Below are 19,981 nucleotides of genomic sequence, written 5' to 3' on the forward strand. Positions count from 1 at the left end.
AACACGGTTTACCAGATCTAAAATCAGATGCTGGTTTGAAAGACAGAAGCCAGCAGACAGCCATCTCAAGCTCCAGAGTATCAGAGTCCCTGGCCCTGTTCTAAGCTCTAGCTAGAGAGAGGCTGTGCTGCTACTGCTGTTAGTGAAATACTGCAGTATGCATCTCTGTTAAGAGAATGTGCTTCCCAAATGGCACCCTATTCCTTACATGGGCCCTATTCCCAATGGGTACTGGTCAAAAGCAGTGCACTGTAGGGAATAGGGTGCCATTAGGGATGGAGACAGAGTATGTAAGACATGTCTACCTCTAAACGTCACAGGACAACCAGGCCCCTGGAAATTGTTCATATTCACAGCACTGAGAGAATGTATGCCCACCAATAAATTATCCACCTCAGCTCCTCCACTAGATGTGGAATCAGGACACATCAGCTTGGTCAATAACTTTAGGATCAAGGTGGTTTGGCTCTGACAGTTTCTGAGACCATCAATTGCAGCCAACAAGTCAGGCCAATTTCAGACCACAGTGTCCTCTGTTAAAACGGTTTGCATAAAGTCAAGTTAACGCTAACTGTAACTGGTAACTCTGTTAGGAAAATCCCCTACATTAGGCTATATCTGAAATGGCACCCCTATTCCCTATATAGTGCACTACTTTTGACCAGGGCCCATAGGGATCTATCCTTCAATTGGGAATAAGGTGCCATTACAGTTAAAAAAGAATAATCACCTCTCAGTGTGGGAGGGAAAGGGGGGATACCTAGTCAGTTGTCCAACTGAATGTATTCAAATGGGTGGCAGGTAGCCTAGTGGTTAGAGTGTTGGACTAGTAACCGAAAGGTTGCAAGATCAAATCCCAGAGCTGACAAGGTAAAAATCTGTCGTTCTGCCTCTGAACAAGGCAGTTAACCCACTCTTCCTAGGTTGTCATTGTAAATAAGAATTTGTTCTTAACTGACTTGCCTAGTTAAATAAAATGTGTCTTCAACATTTAACCCAACCCCTCTGAATCAGAGAGGTGTGGGGGGGGCTGCCTTAATCAACATCCACGTCTTCGGCGCCCGGGGAACAGTGGGTTAACTGCCTTGTTCAGGGGCAGAACGACAGATTTTTACCTCGCCAGCTCGGGGATTCAATCAGTGTCAGGACATGAGGAGTTGCAGCATCACGTTACATATGGCTAACCCCTTTACAGAACTAACCTTTAAACAAATCCTGTTACATGTTTTATTAGACATATTCATCAAGCGCCTCTCACACGGTAGCAGCACTGATCTAGGGTCAGGGCCTCATCTATGAGACACACGGCCACATGTCACTATAAATACGTGGGTAAGGGCTTTGGTAATAATCATTTAAAATAGACCAGTGTCAGAGCAGGGAAAGCAGCATCTTCTGAAAGGACAACAGTAAAATAAACTGGAGGTTAACAGCCACCTAAACTAGTCAATCAACAGTTCAGTCATTTATCTGGTTTGTGTCGATGTTTTCTGTCCATCCTTGCGTGGCTCGCTCTCTCTCTCTCCCTCCCTCACGCAGAGACTTTCTCTTTCACACACACACACACACACACACTTTCTCTTTCATTCTCTATTTCAATTTCTCCCTCTTCTCTCGCCCCATGTTCCTCTCTCTTCCTCAGAGGGTGGAGCTGGCGGGAGGAGCCTGTAGTGGAAGCAGGGTGTGGTCTACAGAGTAGGTGGAGCACAGATATTGTCCGACTCAAACAGGCAGGTGGTCCCTGCTTCCTCTGTCTCTTCCTCTTCCTTCCTCTTCTCCTCCCTCTTCTTCTCCCTCTCCTTCATGTTCAGAGGCACACAGGTATTCCTGGGAGTGGGCGGAGTCCAGGTGTTCCCTGGAGTGGGAGTGGCCAAGGTGATCTTGCGAGTGTGCATGGTCTATTGAGTGGATACGGTCCAGGGACTCGGCTGATAGGCTACGGATGGACAGGACACTACTCAGGCTGGACTGGCGGGCACCTCGAGGTTGGGCCTCGATCTCCACACGCACCTCAATGTTTGTTCCTTCCCTAAAACAGTGACATGAATAACATTAAGAATGGGTCTGATACATTTCAGAAATGTATATATAAAATGGGGCAGATTACATCAAAGGAATAACTCAGAGTCAGAGAAGGATATTGAAATGATATCTACAGTGCATTCAGAAAGTATTCAGACCCCTTGACTTTTTCCACATTTTGTTACGTTACAGCCTTATTCTAAAATGGATAAAATTGTTTCCCTGCCCTCATTCTACACCGAATACTCCATAACGATGTAGCAAAAACAGGTTTTTAGAAATGTTCGCATATTTATTAAAAATAAAAAAACTTAAATATCACATTTACATAAGTATTCAGACCCTTTACTCAGTACTTTGTTGAAGCACCTTTGGCAGCGACTACAGACTCAAGTCTTCTTGGGTTTGACGCTACAAGCTTGGCAGACCTGTATTTGGGGAGTTTCTCCCATTCTTCTCTGCAGAACCTCTCAAGCTCTGTGAGGTTGGATGGGGAGCGTCGCTGCACAGCTATTTTCAGGTCTCTCTAGAGATGTTCGATCGGGTTCAAGTCCGGGCTCTGGCTGGGCCACTCAAGGACATTCAGAGACTTGTCCTGAAGCCATTCCTGTGTTGTGTTGGCTATGTGGTTAGGGTCGTTGTCCTGTTGGAAGGTGAACCTTCGCCCCAGTCTGAGGTCCTGAGCACTCTGTGGCAGGTTTTCATCAAGAGTCTCTCTGTACTTTGCTCCGTTCATCTTTCCCTCGATCCTGCCTAGTCTCCCAGTCCCTGCAGGTGAAAAACATCCCCACAGCATGATGCTGCCACCACCATGCTTCACTGTAGGGATGGTGCCAGGTTTCCTCCAGACGTGACGCTTGGCATTCAGGCCAGTGTGTGGGGGTTTCGATGCCAGCTGCCCAGAATAGGGCAACCTGTCATCAGCACCTCGGAGACGACGTCTACCCCCAAACTATTCAATAAACTTCCATATTGTATTCCGTCTCTGTAATCGATTGAATTTGTATTGAACTGACTGGTTTCTCTTAACTGAGGGGATACATTAATTTGTATCGAACTGACCTGTATTGAAACATTTAAAAAAAAGAAAATAGGCTCATTAAATAAATAATCGAAAAATATATGACAAGATTCACTCACCGCAAGGAGAATGCGTTTGAGTCATGCAGCATCCCAGCACCCCCAACCCCAGCTCCTTCACAGTCTGATTGGCTGTCCTGTTGCTCATCCAATCCCACGCAGGTGTCTGGTTTCGAGGTCGTGGCGGCACTGCAGGTGTTGGGGAGTACACAGACTTCCTGTACGCTGATCCTAACATCCTGCAGGACTTCCTGGACACTGGTGTTGCTGAGAGTGGGGTTGGTCTGGCCGCCCAGTTCCGGCCAGTGGTCGCTGACTACATGAGAGAATAGAAGATCTTCAAGAGAAGTTCAGAAACCGCATCAGATTAGGAAACCAAGAAACCGACAGCATCAGAATAGCAAACAGTTAGCATCAGATTAGGAAACCAGCAAACACTCAGCATCAGATTAGGAAACCAGGAAACACTCAGCATCAGATTAGGAAACCAGCAAACACTCAGCATCAGATTAGGAAACCAGCAAACACTCAGCATCAGATTAGGAAACCAGGAAACAGTCAGCATCAGATTAGGAAACCAGGAAACAGTCAGCATCAGATTAGGAAACCAGCAAACACTCAGCATCAGATTAGGAAACCAGGAAACAGTCAGCATCAGATTAGGAAACCAGGAAACACTCAGCATCAGATTAGGAAACCAGCAAACACTCAGCATCAGATTAGGAAACCAGGAAACAGTCAGCATCAGATTAGGAAACCAGGAAACAGTCAGCATCAGATTAGGAAACCGGCAAACACTCAGCATCAGATTAGGAAACCAGGAAACAGTTAGTATCAGAATAGGAAACCGTCATACAACAGTATTACAGTACCTCAATATTCTCATTCACCATCCATAAATCAATCTGTAGGTTTTATTAATTTGAGATTATTTAGAACAAGACACTGATATAGCATTAGATTAGGGTCATGTAGGGATTCATAGGTCAGAGGTCCCGAAACGAAAAGGAGTACGCACCAAGAAGGTGCAGAGACAACCCCTAAGGAAAATCTTCTTAACTATGGGAGGGACAGATTAATACGTGGCTCAAATTTCAGCATAATGAGACAGCTATCCACCTCGCCATTATAAATACATCTAAAATGGTCTCCATGATCCGGCAGGGTGAAGTGGGAAACAGAAAGGCCCACCCTCTTCCAGGGGTGGTAACCCAGTGAGCGAAGAGAAGAGAAAGGCCCACCCTCTTCCATGGGTGGTAACCCAGTGAGCGAAGAGAAGAGAAAGGCCCACCCTCTTCCAGGGGTGGTAACCCAGTGAGCGAAGAGAAGAGAAAGGCCCACCCTCTTCCATGGGTGGTAACCCAGTGAGCGAAGAGAAGAGAAAGGCCCACCCTCTTCCATGGGTGGTAACCCAGTGAGCGAAGAGAAGAGAAAGGCCCACCCTCTTCCATGGGTGGTAACCAAGTGAGCGAAGAGAAGAGAAAGGCCCACCCTCTTCCACGGGTGGTAACCCAGTGAGCGAAGAGAAGAGAAAGTCCCACCCACTTCCAAGGGTGGTAACCCAGTGAGGGAAGAGAAGAGAAAGTCCCACCCTCTTCTAAGGGTGGTAAGCCAGTGAGCGAAGAGAAGAGAAAGTCCCACCCTCTTCCAAGGGTGGTAACCCAGTGAGCGAAGAGCAAGATACCCTTGCCCGATCTCTCCTACAATCCAAGTGGAAGCTAATCACACACACTGGATAAGGACGGGGACGTACTTCAAGGGAAGGCGACAGGTGAAAAAGCCATAGGTTTCAAGGTGCGACTATTGAAAAAGTTGACCCTGGCCAAAGATGGGTTCAGGTACATTAACCTGGAAAAACAAACCCCTGGGCAGACTGTTGCCGCGAACAGTGGCTGGTAGATCACAGTCCACTCATACCAGTCTCTTTTCTGTTGTAATTTAAAAATATATATATTTTTAGTCTTGCTCACCGGCTATGCACCAAGGGCTAAAGCATCTGGGGGAGGATGAAGAAGTATTATGTTCCGTGTGACGATAGCTGCAAGAACTGGTCATAAGCAGGGTTGTAAAACTGCCAAACTGGAAAATTATTTGTCATGGAGGGGCTCGAAGATGAGGAGGGAAAGCATACGGAACCACCCACTTTGCCTGGGTGAGTCAGCTCTTTCAACCCCAAACGGCCTGGTCACCGTGTTAGCGGATGGGGTCTCTCCCTATCAGATTGTCACGTCTACCAGGATGCAGTAAGTCAGGATTGATATATGCGGGAAGCGGGCTCTCGGGAACAGAGCAGCCAGTGCCATGATGTAAAATAGGAAGAAGGAAGCAACTGCAGTTCAATATTCCTAATCATGCTCAGTAGGACAGCCACATCACTGGTATGTCTTGGCCCTGATCAATGGAGGACAGAATTCAAGAGCAAAGATAGTTTGTCAGCCGCTCGCTCCCGTGACATAGGGAGGTAGAGCAGGCAGTGGCCCGGATGTGTGAACCAATCACAGTAAAAAAGGGGACGAGGATAAGCCGAGGCTTTGTGGACTCTGGAGTACCAGATACCCGTCTGAGGCTCTGACACCCCCCCTCCGACTGATGTCTAGCTCAATGGAGTGTTCTCCGTAACCTAACCAAGTCATTTTTGCCAAATGGAGGAACAAAAACACCCCTCAGAATCCTAAAAAGGGCTGAGGGGGTTTCCCAGTGAACCCTGGAATCCTGTCCTCCCGTAGGGCGAAGTGGTTTAAGGTTCCCCCTTGCCTTTTTACAGAGTAGCAGCACCCTCTGCCTGGAGAACCGGATCGGTGTATACCGTTTTCACATTACAGCCATTTTCTAAAATGGATTAAATAAAAAAAGGATCCTCATCAATCTACACACAATACTCCATAATGACATCACAATACCCCATAATGACATCACAATACCCCATAATGACATCACAATACTCCTTAATGACAAAGAGAAAACAGGTTGTTAGAAATGTCTGCACATTTATTAAAAATAAAAAAACAGAAATACCTTATTTACATATAAATATTCAGCCCCTTTGCTATGAGACTCGAAATTGAGCTCAGGTGCATCCTGTTTCCATTGATCATCCTTGAGATGTTTCTACAACTTGAATGCAGTCCACCTGTGGTAAATTCAATTGATCGGGCATGATTTGGAAAGGCACACACCTGTCTATATAAGGTCCCACAGTTGACAGTGCATGTCGGAGCAAAAACCAAGCCATGAGGCCGAAGGAATTTTCCATAGACCTCCGAAACAGGACTGTGTTGAGCCACTCCTCAGTAAAAGGCACATGACAGCCCGCTTGGAGTTTGCCAAAAGGCACCTAAAAGAAACAAGATCCTCTGGTCCGTTGAAACCAAGATGTAACTATTTTTCCGAATGCCAAGTGTCACGTCTGGAGGAAACCTGTCACCATCCCTAAGCATGGTTGTGGCAGCATCTTACTGTGGGGATGTTTTTCAGCAGCTGGGACTGGGAGACTAGTCAGGATCGAGGGAAAGATGAACGGAGCAAAGTACAAAGAGATCCTTGATGAAAACCTGCTTCAGAGCGCTCAGGACCTCAGACTGGGGTGAAGGTTCACCTTCCAACTGGACAACGACCGTAAGCACACAGCCATGACAACGCAGGAGTGGCTTTGGGACAAGTCTCTGAATGTCCTCGAGTGGCCCAACCAGAGCCCGGACTTGAACCTGATCGAACATCTCTGAAGAGACCTGAAAATAGCTGCGCAGCAACTCTCCCCATCCAACCTGACAGAGCTTGAGAGGATCTACAGAGAAGAATGGGAGAAACTCCCCAAATACAGGTGTGCCACGCTTGTAACGTCATACCCAAGAAGACTCAATGCTGTAATCGCTGCCAAAAGTGCTTCAACAAAGTACTGAGTTAAGGGTCTGAATACTTATGTAAATATAACATTTCCGTTTTTTATTTTTAATAAATTACCAAACATGTCTAAAAACCTGTTTTTACTTCATCATTATGGGGTATTGGGTGTAGAATGATGAGGGACAAAAACAATTTAATACATTTTAGAAAAAGGCTGGAAAAAGTCAAGGGGTTCGAATATTTTCCGAAGGCACTGTATAGGAAATCTCAGGAAATGTTTTTTTTTAAACACATATTTAACCCCGTATTGTTATTGGCAGTAAACTACCTCCATACTTCCATTCATTTCTATCAGTTACCGTTAGACGATTCCCGTGACACTTGTGGTTGTTGTAGAGCAAAGCGTAGAACACCTTCATATTCTTGAGAGTCTCACCTTTCTACAGAGTGGTCATATTAGTTAGTTCTGATGCTACAGACGTTTTCGTGAATGTCTCCTGGTCTGACAAACAGCTCTGTAGCTCGGCCACTTTCCACCACAGACGCGGAAGGGTGACCTAGTCGGATGCAGTGGATTGAGACGCCCATACAACAACAACAACAACAAAACGATATCTCTAACTGACAGATTTTGATGGTGATTTATTTTTATTATGTTACTTAGATTGACCCACAGGTGCATCAATAGACTAGGGGGTTAAGCTGGATAAGAGTAGCCAAAGTTCCCTTTCTCCTACCACCCTAGGTTCATGGTACGACCACGGCTTTGGATGGCACTACGGGAAGCAGGGAGGCTCAGGTTTGTAATCATACAGATCTCCTATCAAGCATCTGGGTCTACCCGGGTGGTGCAGTGGTCTAAGGCACTGCATTGCAGTGCTAGCTGTGCCACCAGAGATTCTGGGTTCGAGCCCAGGCTCTGTCGCAGCCGGCCACGACCGGGAGGCCCATGGGCGGCGCACAATTGGCCCAGCGTCGTCCGATTTAAGGAGGGTTTGGCCGGCAGGGATGTCCTTGTCTTATCGCACACTAGCGACTCCTGTGGCGGGCCGGGCACAGTGCACGTTGACCAGGTCGCCAGGTGTACGGTGTTTCCTCCGACACATTGGTGCGGCTGGCTTCCGGGTCGGATGTGCATTGTGTCAAGAAGCAGTGCGGCTTGGTTGGGTTGTTTTTCGGAGGACGCATGGCTCTCGACCTTCGCCTCTTCCGAATCCGTATATGGGAGTTGCAGCGATCAAACAAGACCACGAAAATGGGGAGAAAAAAAGGGGTAAAAAAAAGGGTGTCTGAGTCCAGTTGCTTCCCCTCCTGCTCCAGTAACCCAGGCTAGTCCAGTTGCTTCCCCTCCTGCTCCAGTAACCCAGGCTAGTCCAGTTGCTTCCCCTCCTGCTCCAGTAACCCAGGCTAGTCCAGTTGCTTCCCCTCCTGCTCCAGTAACCCAGGCTAGTCCAGTTGCTTCCCCTCCTGCTCCAGTAACCCAGGCTAGTCCAGTTGCTTCCCCTCCTGCTCCAGTAACCCAGGCTAGTCCAGTTGCTTCCCCTCCTGCTCCAGTAACCCAGGCTAGTCCAGTTGCTTCCCCTCCTGCTCCAGTAACCCAGGCTAGTCCAGTTGCTCCCCTCCTGCTCCAGTAACCCAGGCTAGTCCAGTTGCATCCCCTCCTGCTCCAGTAACCCAGGCTAGTCCAGTTGGTTCCCCTCCTGCTCCAGTAACCTAGGCTAGTCCAGTTGCTTCCTCTCCTGCTCCAGTGACCCAGGCTAGTCCAGTTGCTTCCCCTCCTGCTCCAGTAACCCAGGCTAGTCCAGTTGGTTCCCCTCCTGCTCCAGTAACCCAGGCTAGTCCAGTTGCTTCCCCTCCTGCTCCAGTAACCCAGGCTAGTCCAGTTGCTTCCCCTCCTGCTCCAGTAACCCAGGCTAGTCCAGTTGCTTCCCCTCCTGCTCCAGTAAACCAGGCTAGTCCAGTTGCATCCCCTCCTGCTCCAGTAACCCAGGCTAGTCCAGTTGCTTCCCCTCCTGCTCCAGTAACCCAGGCTAGTCCAGTTGCTCCCCTCCTGCTCCAGTAACCCAGGCTAGTCCAGTTGCTTCCCCTCCTGCTCCAGTAAACCAGGCTAGTCCAGTTGCTTCCTCTCCTGCTCCAGTAACCCAGGCTAGTCCAGTTGCTTCTCTCCCTGCTCCAGTAACCCAGGCTAGTCCAGTTGCTTCCCTTCCCGTTCCAGTAACCCAGGCTAGTCCAGTTGCTTCCCTTCCCGTTCCAGTAACCCAGGCTAGTTCAGTTGCTTCCCCTCCAGTAGCTCAGCCTAATAACACATCAATAAAAGAGGTCACGTTGAGGGCTCTAATTGCTTGGGCTAAGGCCAAGTACGTGTCTGGTGTCGTTAGTAACGCGGCTGGTGTCATTAGTAACGCGACTGGTGTCGTTAGTAACGCGGCTGGTGTCGTTAGTAACGCGGCTGGTGTCGTTAGTAACGCGGCTGGTGTCGTTAGTAACGCGACTGGTGTCGTTAGTAACGCGGCTGGTGTCGTTAGTAACGCGGCTGGTGTCGTTAGTAACGCGGCTGGTGTCGTTAGTAACGCGGCTGGTGTCGTTAGTAACATGGCTGGTGTCGTTAGTAACACGGCGAGAGTGGCTGAGGTGGTGAGTCAGTGACGTGTTGCCAATTCCAGATTCCTCCATATGGTGCATATCCAGGCTTGGGGTACCCTTAGCAATAATTCTGCTAGTGAGGGGTTTATCCCATGAGCAAGCTAATGCTGGTGGAAGCAGTTCCTTTATAGGGCTGTGTGGGACTGGAGTCCCTACAGAAGACAGCCACTCAATGTCGAGTCAGAGGGTGGGAGAATAGGGTTGTAAGTTCCCAACTCCTGCGTTATCTCAAGGACTTGATCCCATCGTCATCCCCTAACTTGCCTTCCCCTGACACTACGTCGTCAGACAGTGTGGGGAGAGTCGAGGTATCCATAACCTCAGCCCAACTGGGCTCAGTTGAACAGAGCTGAGCCTCAGCTGTATCTGTTGGCTCAGAGGCAAGAGGGATGAACAAGATAGAAGCGCCTCTTGGGCATGTTCCCTACCCAAGCAATTAATTTATAGCCTGTGGGAATATTTCCCCGCTATCATGGAGCAGCAAGCACAAGAACATAGGGGTTGTGCTAGGCTCATCTAGGCTCGTCCTGGAATGGGATAGCAGTGGCCAGTGCTTGGGACAAGGCTAGGGAACCGAGCAATGCCTGTTGAAAGAACAACCTGCAGATGGCGTGGCCTAGCTAGTTAGAAGGCCTGCTGCTGGTGGCTAACAAAAAAGTTGCTAGTGTAAATGACAAACCAAGCTAACTAGTTAGCCTTGTGGCTAATGCTAGCAATATTGAGCACTGTATAACGGCTAAAGCCCCAGGCTAGTGGGGCAAGGTAGTTAGGAGCCTTGTGGCTAACAGCTAGCAATATTGAACACTGTATAATGCTATAGCCGCGAGGCTACTGGGGCGTTAGCTAGCTAACAGGTGTGCCGTGGCTAGCTCAGTGCTGGTTGAAGGAAACCGAGTGAAAGTAGGTTAACTAGACTAGATGGGAGCTAGCAAAGCTACCGTGTTGCAAGTAGGGTATGCTAGTGAGGTAAGCTGGCTCTCAGGGAGCTAGCCAAGTTAGCCTTGCAGCGTGGGCTAACCGAGTCTCAATAGCTAGCAGTGACGCTAGCTACCAATGGAGACTGAGAAGTAGACGTTTGAATTTCTACTCGAAAACAAAAAAACTTTCCGGGTTAGTACTAAATCTCTCGACATGTTCTGAAGACTTACGCTCAGCAGCTGTTGTTCGCTTGTGAGCGGGAGAGCTAGACTAGTGACTTCATGAGGAAGAGAAGCGAGAATAACCAGAGGGTGGGAGAGTTTGCCTCCAACAGATGTTTTTGATTGGTAATTCTGACAGTATGCAGTCTTTAGTGAAACCCCCCCCCCCCAAATGATAGGTCGAAACAAGTATTTGAATTAGAAAATGGATTATAGTTAAGCAATAAGGCCAGAGGAGGTGTGGTATAGGGCTAATATACCACGGCTAAGGTCTGTTCTTATGCAAGACGCAACGCGGAGTGCCTGGACACAGCCCTTAACCGTGGTATATTGGCTACATACCACAAACCCCCAAGGTGCCTTATTACTATTATAAACTGGTTACCAACGTAATTAGAGCAGTAAAAATAAATGGTTGTCATACCCATGGTATACGGTCTGATATACCACGGCTGTCAGCCAATCAGCATTCAGGGCTTGAACCACCTAGTTTATAATTAGTAATAATATACAGTATATATCTAGTATATACACTACATGACCAAAAGTATGTGGACACCTGCTCCCCGAACATCTCATTCCAAAATCATGGGCATTAACATGGAGTTGGTCCCCCCCTTTGCTGCTATAAAAGCCTCCACTCTTCTGGGAAGGCTTTCCTATAGATGTTGGAACATTGCTGCAGGGACTTGCTTCCATTCAGCCACAAGAGCAGTGAGGTCAGGCACTGATCTTGGGCGATTAGACTCCTGACTAACAGTTAATGTGCTGACATTGCATCCAGAGGCAGTTTGGAACTCGGTAGTGAGTTTTGCAACAGAGGACTTTTATGCGCTACGCGCTTCAGCACTCAGTGATCTCGTTCTGTGAGCTTGTGTGGCCTACCACTTCGCGGCTGAGCCGTTGTTGCTCCTAGACGTTTCCACTTCACAATGACAGCACTTACAGTTGACCGGGGGCAGCTCTAGCAGGGCAGAAATTTGACAAACTGACTTGTTGGAAAGGTGGCATCCTATGACGGTGCCACGTTGAAAGTCACTGAGCTCTTCAGTAAGGCCATTCTACTGCCAATGTTTGTCTATGGAGATTGCATGGCGGTGTACTCGATTTTATAAACCAGTCAGCAATGGGTGTGGCTGAAATAGCCGAATCCACTAATTTGAAGGGGTGTCCACATACTTTTGTATATACATTATAGTGACCTATACAATATAGTAAGAACCCTTACAGCTGGCCAGGTCTTCCAGTTGTATCGTGTGTGTTTCCGGAGGCTCATTACGCGGTCGGCACAATCCGTTCCGACAGAGCGACATGGGGACGACACCGTAAACATACGTCAACATCAACGGGACGCCAACCCCTACAGGACACAGGAAGTAAGAGACAGATGATTGTGACATTCCTGATATTAAACATGTATGTATGTATGTATGTATGTATGTATGTATGTATGTATGTATGTATGTATGTATGTATGTACGTATGTACGTATGTATGTATGTATGTATGCATGTATGCATGTATGTATGTGATTGTTAGGCCATAATATGAAGAATTAACAATACATTTACAAAATTACACTATGTACTATGTGGGATTTGTACCCTCTACCCCAGTACATCAAACTCCTCCTCACCTGCTATGAACCTAACCTGATGTACAAAGATCTCAGGGTAGAGAGCTGCATCAGACAACATCAAACCAAGTTGGTGTTATCACAAACAAAAGGCTATCTCGTTGACATTAACACAACACTGGAACACACATCAATGACCCACAGACAGGGTGAAACCAGTGCATGGGGGCGGATGAGAGAGAGAGAGAGACCGTTGCCCTAGAGCACACACAAAAAAACAAAACAATACATACCTCGGCCTAAACATCAGCGCCACAGGTAACTTCCACAAAGCTGTGAGCGATCTGAGAGACAAGGCAAGAAGGGCCTTCTATGCCATCAAAAGGAACATAAAATTCAACATACCAATTAGGATCTGGCTAAAAATACTTGAATCATTTATAGAACCCATTGCCCTTTATGTTTGTGAGGTCTGGAGTCCGCTCACCAACCAAGATTTCACAAAATGGGACAAACACCAAATTGAGACTCTGCATACAGAATTCTGCAAAAAATATCCTCTGTGTACATCTTAAAACAACAAATAATGCATGCAGAGCAGAATTAGGCCGATACCCGCTAGTTATCAAAATCCAGAAAAGAGACGTTAATTTCTACAATCACCTACAGAGAGATGAACCTGGAGAAGAGTCCCCTAAGCAAGCTGGTCCTGGGGCTCTGTTTACAAACACAAACAGACCCCACAGAGCCACATGACAGCAACACAATTAGACCCAACCAAATCATGAGAAAACTAAAAGATAATTACTTGACACGTTGGAAAGAATTAACAAAAAAACTGAGCAAACTAGAATGATATTTGGACCTAAACAGAGAGTACACAGAGGCAGAATATCTGACCACTGTGACTAACCCAAACTTAAGGAAAGCTTTGACTATGTACAGACTCAGTGAGCATAGCCTTGCTATTGAAAAAGGCTGCAGAAGGCAGACCTGGCTCTCAAGAGAAGACAGGCTATGTGCACACTGCCCACAAAATGAGGTGGAAACTGAGCTGCACTTCCTAACCTCCTGCCAAATGTATGCCCATATTAGAGACACATATTTCCCTCAGATTACATAGACCCAAAGAATTAAAACAAATCCAATTTGATAAACTCCTATATCTATTGTGTGAAATACCAGTGTGCCATCACAGCAGCAAGATGTGTGACCTGTTGCCACCAGAAAAGGGCAACCAGTGAAGAACAAACACCATTGTAAATATAAACTATATTTCTGTTTATTAATTTTCCCTTTTGTACTTTAACCATTTGCACATCGTTAAAACACTGTATATAAATACATAATATGACATTTGTAATGTCTTTATTCTTTTGGAACTTCTGTGAGTGTAATGTTTACTGTTAATTTTTATTGTTTATTTCACTTTCGTATATTATCTACTTCACTTGCTTTGGCAATGTTAACATATGTTTCCCATGCCAATAAAGCCCCTTGAATTGAATTTAGACAGAGAGAGAGAGAGAGTGAGACAGAGAGAGAGAGAGACAGAGATAGATAGAGAGACAGGGGTCAGCGCTAAAGTCCAGGAGAACAAACAAGTCCTTTCATAGGGAGAGAGAGGGGGATGTGTGGAGGAGGAGGAAAGAGGGGGAAGAGCAGAGAGGACCACAGTGCAGCTAATGTGCAGATTCCCCCCCAGCCTTCAGTGGGATGATGAAATGCAACCAATACTATTTGAACCCTTGTCTTTCTGGCAGAAACCTGGGCCATGGAAGCTTACTGCAGCCTGCTTGTCTGTCTTGCCCTGCCTCTCTCTCTTGTGTGTGTTTTTTGTGTGTGTGTGTGTGTGTGTGTGTGTGTGTGTGTTTGGCCCTGCCACCTCTGAGGTGTCACTACCATCACCACGCTGTTGAACTGAAGGTTGGACTCTGCACATTAGCTGCACTGTAGTCCTCTGGTCCTCTTATCAACCCCCTTCTTCCTCCTGTCCCCCTCCTCCTCCCCTTCCTCTCTTCCTGTTCCTCTCCACTGAAGGCTGGAAGGCTGGGTTCTTGTTCATGTCAGCTTTTCCTCAGATTGCGAGTAGAGCCATAAGGAGATAGTCAGCTGGCCAATGGAGTGTGTGTGTGTGCGCGCCAGGCCCCTCTCTCTCTCTCTCTCTCTCTCTCTCTCTCTCTCTCTCTCTCTCTCTCTCTCTCTCTCTCTCTCTCTCTCTCTCTCTCTCTCTCTCTCTCTCTCTCTCTCTCTCTCTCTCTCTCTCTCTCTCTCTCTCTCTCTCTCTCTCTCTCTCTCTCTCTCTCTCTCTCTCTCTCTCTCTCTGCATGCTGGGAGTTTTTTGGAGTTTGAGTGTTTGGTGCGGAGGACTCTGTCCTAACTAACTTTCTAGACTCTTTTCTTGATCTTTTTCTTACATTTTTTTTTCTATGGTGGAGGGTTAATGCAATATTTGTTTTAGCGGTATCCACCGTTTTTTTTCAGAGTTAGGGTGGAAGAAGACAGAGTAAGGTTTCTGGGGTTTGCAAGGTGTGGTATGCGCGATGGCTTCTCAGCCTAGCGCGGAGGAGACGCTGTCGATACGGCATGGATTCAGGTGTGTTCCTGAGAATGGAGTTAAGGTGGAGGAGGTTCTGCTCGCGGTCAGCGAACAGGTAGGAGCTGAATTTATACATTCTGCTTCTAGAATGAACAAAGCGATGGTGGTGTTCATGAAAAGAGAAAATTTGGTTGGTAGGCTAATTGCTAGCGGAATATTTGTAAGGGATGTGTTGGTGCCAGTTTTACCTCTTTCTACCCCTTCGACAAGAGTAGTTGTTGCAAATTTACCTCCGTTTATTACGGACGATCAAATCAGGAAAGAGCTGAGTCGTTTTGGTAAGTTTGCTAGCGGGTTTCGTGTACTGTCGGCAGGTTTTCAGGCAGCTGCTGTTAAGCACGTTGTTTCGTTCCGGAGGCAAGTGTTTATGTTCCTGAACAACAATGAGCAACAGCTAAATGTGCATTTTAAAGTGAGGCATGGGGAGGGGCTCTATGCAGGGTTTGCCAGCACAGACAGTCTACGGTGTTTTGAGTGTGGGGATTTGGGGCATAAGAGCTTTGCGTGCCCACATAAAGGCCGTAGACAAAGTGAGGGTACAAGCGCCGGTGGGGGAAATCGAGGTCAAAGTGCAGGGGGAAATGAGATGCAGACAGCAGAGGCTGGGCCTAGTCATACCAGGGATGGTGGGGTAGCTGAGGCTGGGTCTAGTAAGGCAAGAGATGGTGGGGTAGAGGAGGCTGGGTCTAGTCAGACTAGAGATGGTGGTGTAGTGGAGGCTGGGTCTAGTCAGGCTAGAGATGGTGGGGTAGTGGAGGCTAAGCATAGTCAGGCTAGAGATGGTGGGGTAGCGGAGGCTGGGTCTAGTCAGACTAGAGATGGTGGGGTAGAGGAGGCTGGGTCTAGTCAGACTAGAGATGGTGGTGTAGTGGAGGCTGGGTCTAGTCAGGCTAGAGATGGTGGTGTAGCGGAGGCTGGGTCTAGTCAGGCTAGAGATGGTGGGGTAGTGGAGGCTAAGCCTAGTCAGGCTAGAGATGGTGGGGTAGCTGAGGCTGGGCTTAGCTATGATATGGAGGATGGTGTGAATGATGCTGGGCCTAGTCATGCTATGGAGGGTGGTGTAGAGGATGCTAGGTCTAGTCAGGTTATGCTAGTGGATGAGGAGAGTATAGTGGGGAAGTGTAAGAGACTAGGGGGGAGGAGGAGGGTGCCAAGCGGAAAAGGAAAAAGGGTGTGGTTAAAGGCACAATGGAAATTTTGCCTGTTGCTGTGGGAGATGCCATGACCAGAGAGGAAGAGCAGGTGGTCAGGGTGGGAGATAGAGATGAGGAGGAAAGTGAGTCTGAGGAAGAGGATGAGGAGATATTTTTTCAGACTCCTCTTCAATAGGCCCGGAGCTGACAGCCAGTCAAGCAGAGGGGTCTAAGTACACATTGAGAGAACTGACAAGGTTCCTGAATGAGACCAAGGGAAAAAAGTTAATCTTGAGGCTTTTTTCCCTGATTCAAGAAAGTTTGTACGATCAGTACAACATGCTGTGAAAAATGAGGGGCATGGTGTCCTCTCACCCAGGAAACGGTTTAGGTTGAGGAAGTGGGTCACAACAGTGCGTAAGGGTTTACCTTCGGACACTGTTTAGATGTATACTTTCTTTCTGACACTGGGACTTTTGAGCTTTGCTATTGGTCTTTTTTCTCTGCTGGCTTTTCTCCCACTTCTTATGGAGACTCTACGGGTAGGCTCGCTCAATATAAATGGCGCCAGAGATGCGGGAAAGATGAGTGTGTTGGGTGAATATGTAAAACAAAAAAAAGTACAGGTGTTGTTTCTGCAGGAGACACATAGTGATGTGTTGAATGAAGTCGATTGGGGGCTCTGGTGGAAAGGGGCAAGTGTGTTGAGCCATGGGACAAATCTTAGTGCAGGAGTGGCAGTCCTTTTTGCACCGGGTCTGTCTGTAAAAATGTGCTCCTCAAAGGAGGTGTGTAGGGGTAGGCTCCTTGTTGTTAAAGCAGAAATTAACAACATGGGTTTTGTCTTTATAAATGTGTATGCGCCTAACACAGGGAGAGAAAGAGGGGTTCTATTTGGGAGTCTTAGACAGGAACTCTCACAGGTAGCGCCTGAGGAGACACTGGTGGTCGGAGGGGACTGGAACTGCACAATGGATTTTACAAAAGACAGAAATGGGGAAGAGCCTCATTCAGTGTCAGTGGGAGTGTTAAGGGACATTATTAATCAGTTCGACTTAGTGGATGTTTGGAGAACTAAACATCCGAACACAAGACAGTACACATGGGTGAAGGTTTTTGGGGCTAGGGTGAGTGCAGCCCGACTTGATCGGTTTTATATGTCTAGGAATCGGAGCAATAGGCTGTTGGGCGCTACCATTCTCCCGGTGGGGTTTTCCGATCATCACATAACCATGGCTCGGCTGTCTATTTCACCAGGGCCCCGGCAGGCATCCTATTGGAAATTCAATGTAAAGCTCTTACAAGATGCCACTTTTTGCGCAGGTTTCCAGACCTTCTGGGAAAGGTGGAGGCAGCAAATAGAGGAGTATGAGTCTCTGAGCCAATGGTGGGATGTGGGGAAAATCCAAATTCGGCTTTTCTGTCAACAATACACAGCTCTCTCATCCTCAGAGGCTAGGAGAGTATTGGGGGAACTAGAGCGGTGTATTAGTGAGATGGAGGTAGAGATGGTGGGGCAAGGCAATGTAGGCCTCCAGGCTAATTTAGCTGAATTACGCAGGGACCTGGGCAGTTTTTTCCAGGTTAAAGCAAAGGGAGCACTTGTAAGAGCTAGATTCTCCATGCTCAAGGAGATGGATGCTCCCAGCTCCTTCTTCTTTGGTTTGGAAAGACAGAGCAGTGAAGCCAAGGGTATGCATTGTCTACGGCTGTCTGATGGGCGGGTGACCTCTGTGGTGGGTGAGATGCGGGAGCGGACTGTGGAGTTTTATACTGAATTGTATAGGGCAGAAGAGTGTGATCCTTTGTGTGCTCAGGTCTTGTTCACAGAACTCCCTAAACTCTCTCTGGCACAGAGGGACGATTTGGACGTTCCTCTGTTGTCCCATGAACTGGCAGAGGCCGTAACCCAGATGTCCCCGGTCGTGCACCGGGGGTCGATGGACTCCCAGTGGAGTTTTATAAAAAATTCTGGGGAATAATTGGACAGGACTTCTTTTGCGTGTTGCGTGAATGCATCGGGGTAGGAGAGTTGCCGATGAGCTGCCGTCGGGCGGCTCTGACTCTCCTGCCCAAAAAAGGGGACTTGTGTGAACTTAAGAACTGGAGGCCTGTGGCATTGCTCTGTGCGGACTACAAGATATTTGCCAAGGTCCTCTCTAACAGACTGAAGTCCCACTTGGACTCGATAGTACATAAGGACCAAACATATTGTGTACCGGGACGCTCAATCACGGACAACCTGTTCTTAATTAGGGACATGTTGGACTTGTCGAGAGGTTCTAATGTGAACTTTGGACTGGTCTCTTTAGATCAAGAGAAGGCTTTTGACAGAGTGGACCATGAATATCTGTTTAATGTGATGTCTGTGTTTGGGTTTGGGAGGAGTTTTTTGACCTGTGTGAAGCTGTTGTATGCTGGGGCATCATGTATGGTTAAGGTGGGAGGGGGGCTCAGTAGGCCAGTCTGGGTGAGACGGGGCATTAGACAAGGATGCCCTCTATCTGGGCAGTTATACACATTAGCCATTGAGCCTTTTTTAGGCCTGCTACGCAGGAGACTGCAGGGAGTGTGCTGGACAGGTATGGGTGTGGTGACAGGCATAGCAGTGTCAGCATATGCAGATGATGTCTCTGTGATGGTCAGGGATGGTCAAGATATGCAGGCACTGGAGACCAGTCTGAAGGTGTACGAGGGAGCTTCATCAGCTAAGGTAAACTGGGGCAAGAGCAAAGCTCTGTTATGTGGGGCATGGGGGGATAGGGCTCCTCCTCTGCTTCCAGGGGGTTTGCAGTGGGGTTGTGAAGGGCTTAAAGTGTTGGGGGTGTACCTGGGCTCGGAGAGGTGGGTCAGGAAGAACTGGGAGGGGCTGTCACAGGCAGTGGTGTCAAGACTGGCCAGGTGGAGGTGGCTCCTGTCCCAAGTGTCATATAGAGGGAGGGTGCTGATAATTAACAACCTGGTGGCATCCTCCCTGTGGCATAAACTGGCTGTCCTCAACCCCCCGCCGGTCTGCTCGCAGACCTGCAACGCAAGCTGGTGGACTTCTTCTGGTCGGGCCATCACTGGCTGAGGGCGGCGGTGTTGTATATGACCGTCCACGAAGGAGGACAGGGCCTGGTGGAACTGGAGAGCAGGATGGCTGCTTTCCGGCTAAAGGCGGCACAGAGACTGCTGTACCATACTGATGTTGGCTGGAGGGAACCAGCATGCGCGCTGCTGAGGAGAGCTGGAGATTTAGGGTTGGACCGGCAGCTGTTCCTCATGAAGCTGGAGAGGCTGAGTACAGCAGGTCTCTCCGATTTTTACTCTGCGGTGCTGAGGGCCTGGCAGCTGCTAAGGCACACACGAGAAGGGGGTGTGGAGCCTGGGCTGTGGGTGTGGGAGGAGCCTATCTTCCACAACCCAGCCATCCCTTTGAGATCGGTCCAGTCGGCCACCCTGCAGAGGCAACTGATGGCAGGGGGTGTAAAAAGGCTGGGTGACTTGAGACTCCTGGGAGAGGAGGGGTGGAAAAGCCCGGAAGTCTTGGCACAGCAAACAGGAATAACGTCTCTTAGGCTGCTGGAGAGATTCCTGGAGGAGGTCCAGGAGGCACTGTCTGAGCCGGTAAGGGGGATGTTTGAGCAGCCAAAGGGAGAGGGGCCACCAATGTTTCCGCCACTGCAGGTGACGGCAGAGACTGGAGACTGGCAAGGGGGTCTGGAGGACTTGTTAGATTTTAACACTCCGAGCCTGGGGGAGTTTGAAGGGGTGGGAGGTAAAGCCCTCTACAACCTCTGTGTTAAGGTGAGGAACATTAGGAGCCTAACAGGAGTGAAGGCACATCAGTGGCAGGGGGTATGTGGGGTGGAGAGTATGGTGGGTTTTAGATGGAGGGGGCTCTACAAACCCCCAGTACCAAAGAGGTCAGGGGACCTCCAGTGGAGGGTTCTACATGGAGCCC

The 19,981-nt window shown here is 48.3% G+C and overlaps 1 protein-coding gene across 3 annotated transcripts in view; it reads right to left on the reverse strand.

The window, feature by feature from the left end:
* Positions 1 to 1,054: 1,054 nt before the first annotated feature.
* The window catches only part of LOC106571013 (E3 ubiquitin-protein ligase RNF19A), a 64,337-nt gene continuing 45,410 nt past the window's right edge, over positions 1,055 to 19,981 (reverse strand). The window contains exons 8-10 of one of the 3 annotated variants that reach the window (XM_045695518.1): positions 11,956 to 12,087; positions 3,163 to 3,418; positions 1,055 to 2,029 (exon numbers count right to left, since the gene is read on the reverse strand). In XM_045695518.1, coding sequence (XP_045551474.1) covers positions 1,723 to 2,029; positions 3,163 to 3,418; positions 11,956 to 12,087 — 695 coding nt within the window. In that variant the 3' untranslated portion in view covers positions 1,055 to 1,722. Of the gene's footprint in view, positions 2,030 to 3,162; positions 3,440 to 11,955; positions 12,088 to 19,981 lie in introns of all 3 variants that reach the window. The other 2 variants (XM_014143633.2, XM_045695519.1) reach the window with 2 other exon arrangements.

Source organism: Salmo salar, chromosome ssa15 (assembly GCF_905237065.1).
Source record: "Salmo salar chromosome ssa15, Ssal_v3.1, whole genome shotgun sequence".
Lineage (NCBI taxonomy): Eukaryota > Metazoa > Chordata > Actinopteri > Salmoniformes > Salmonidae > Salmo > Salmo salar.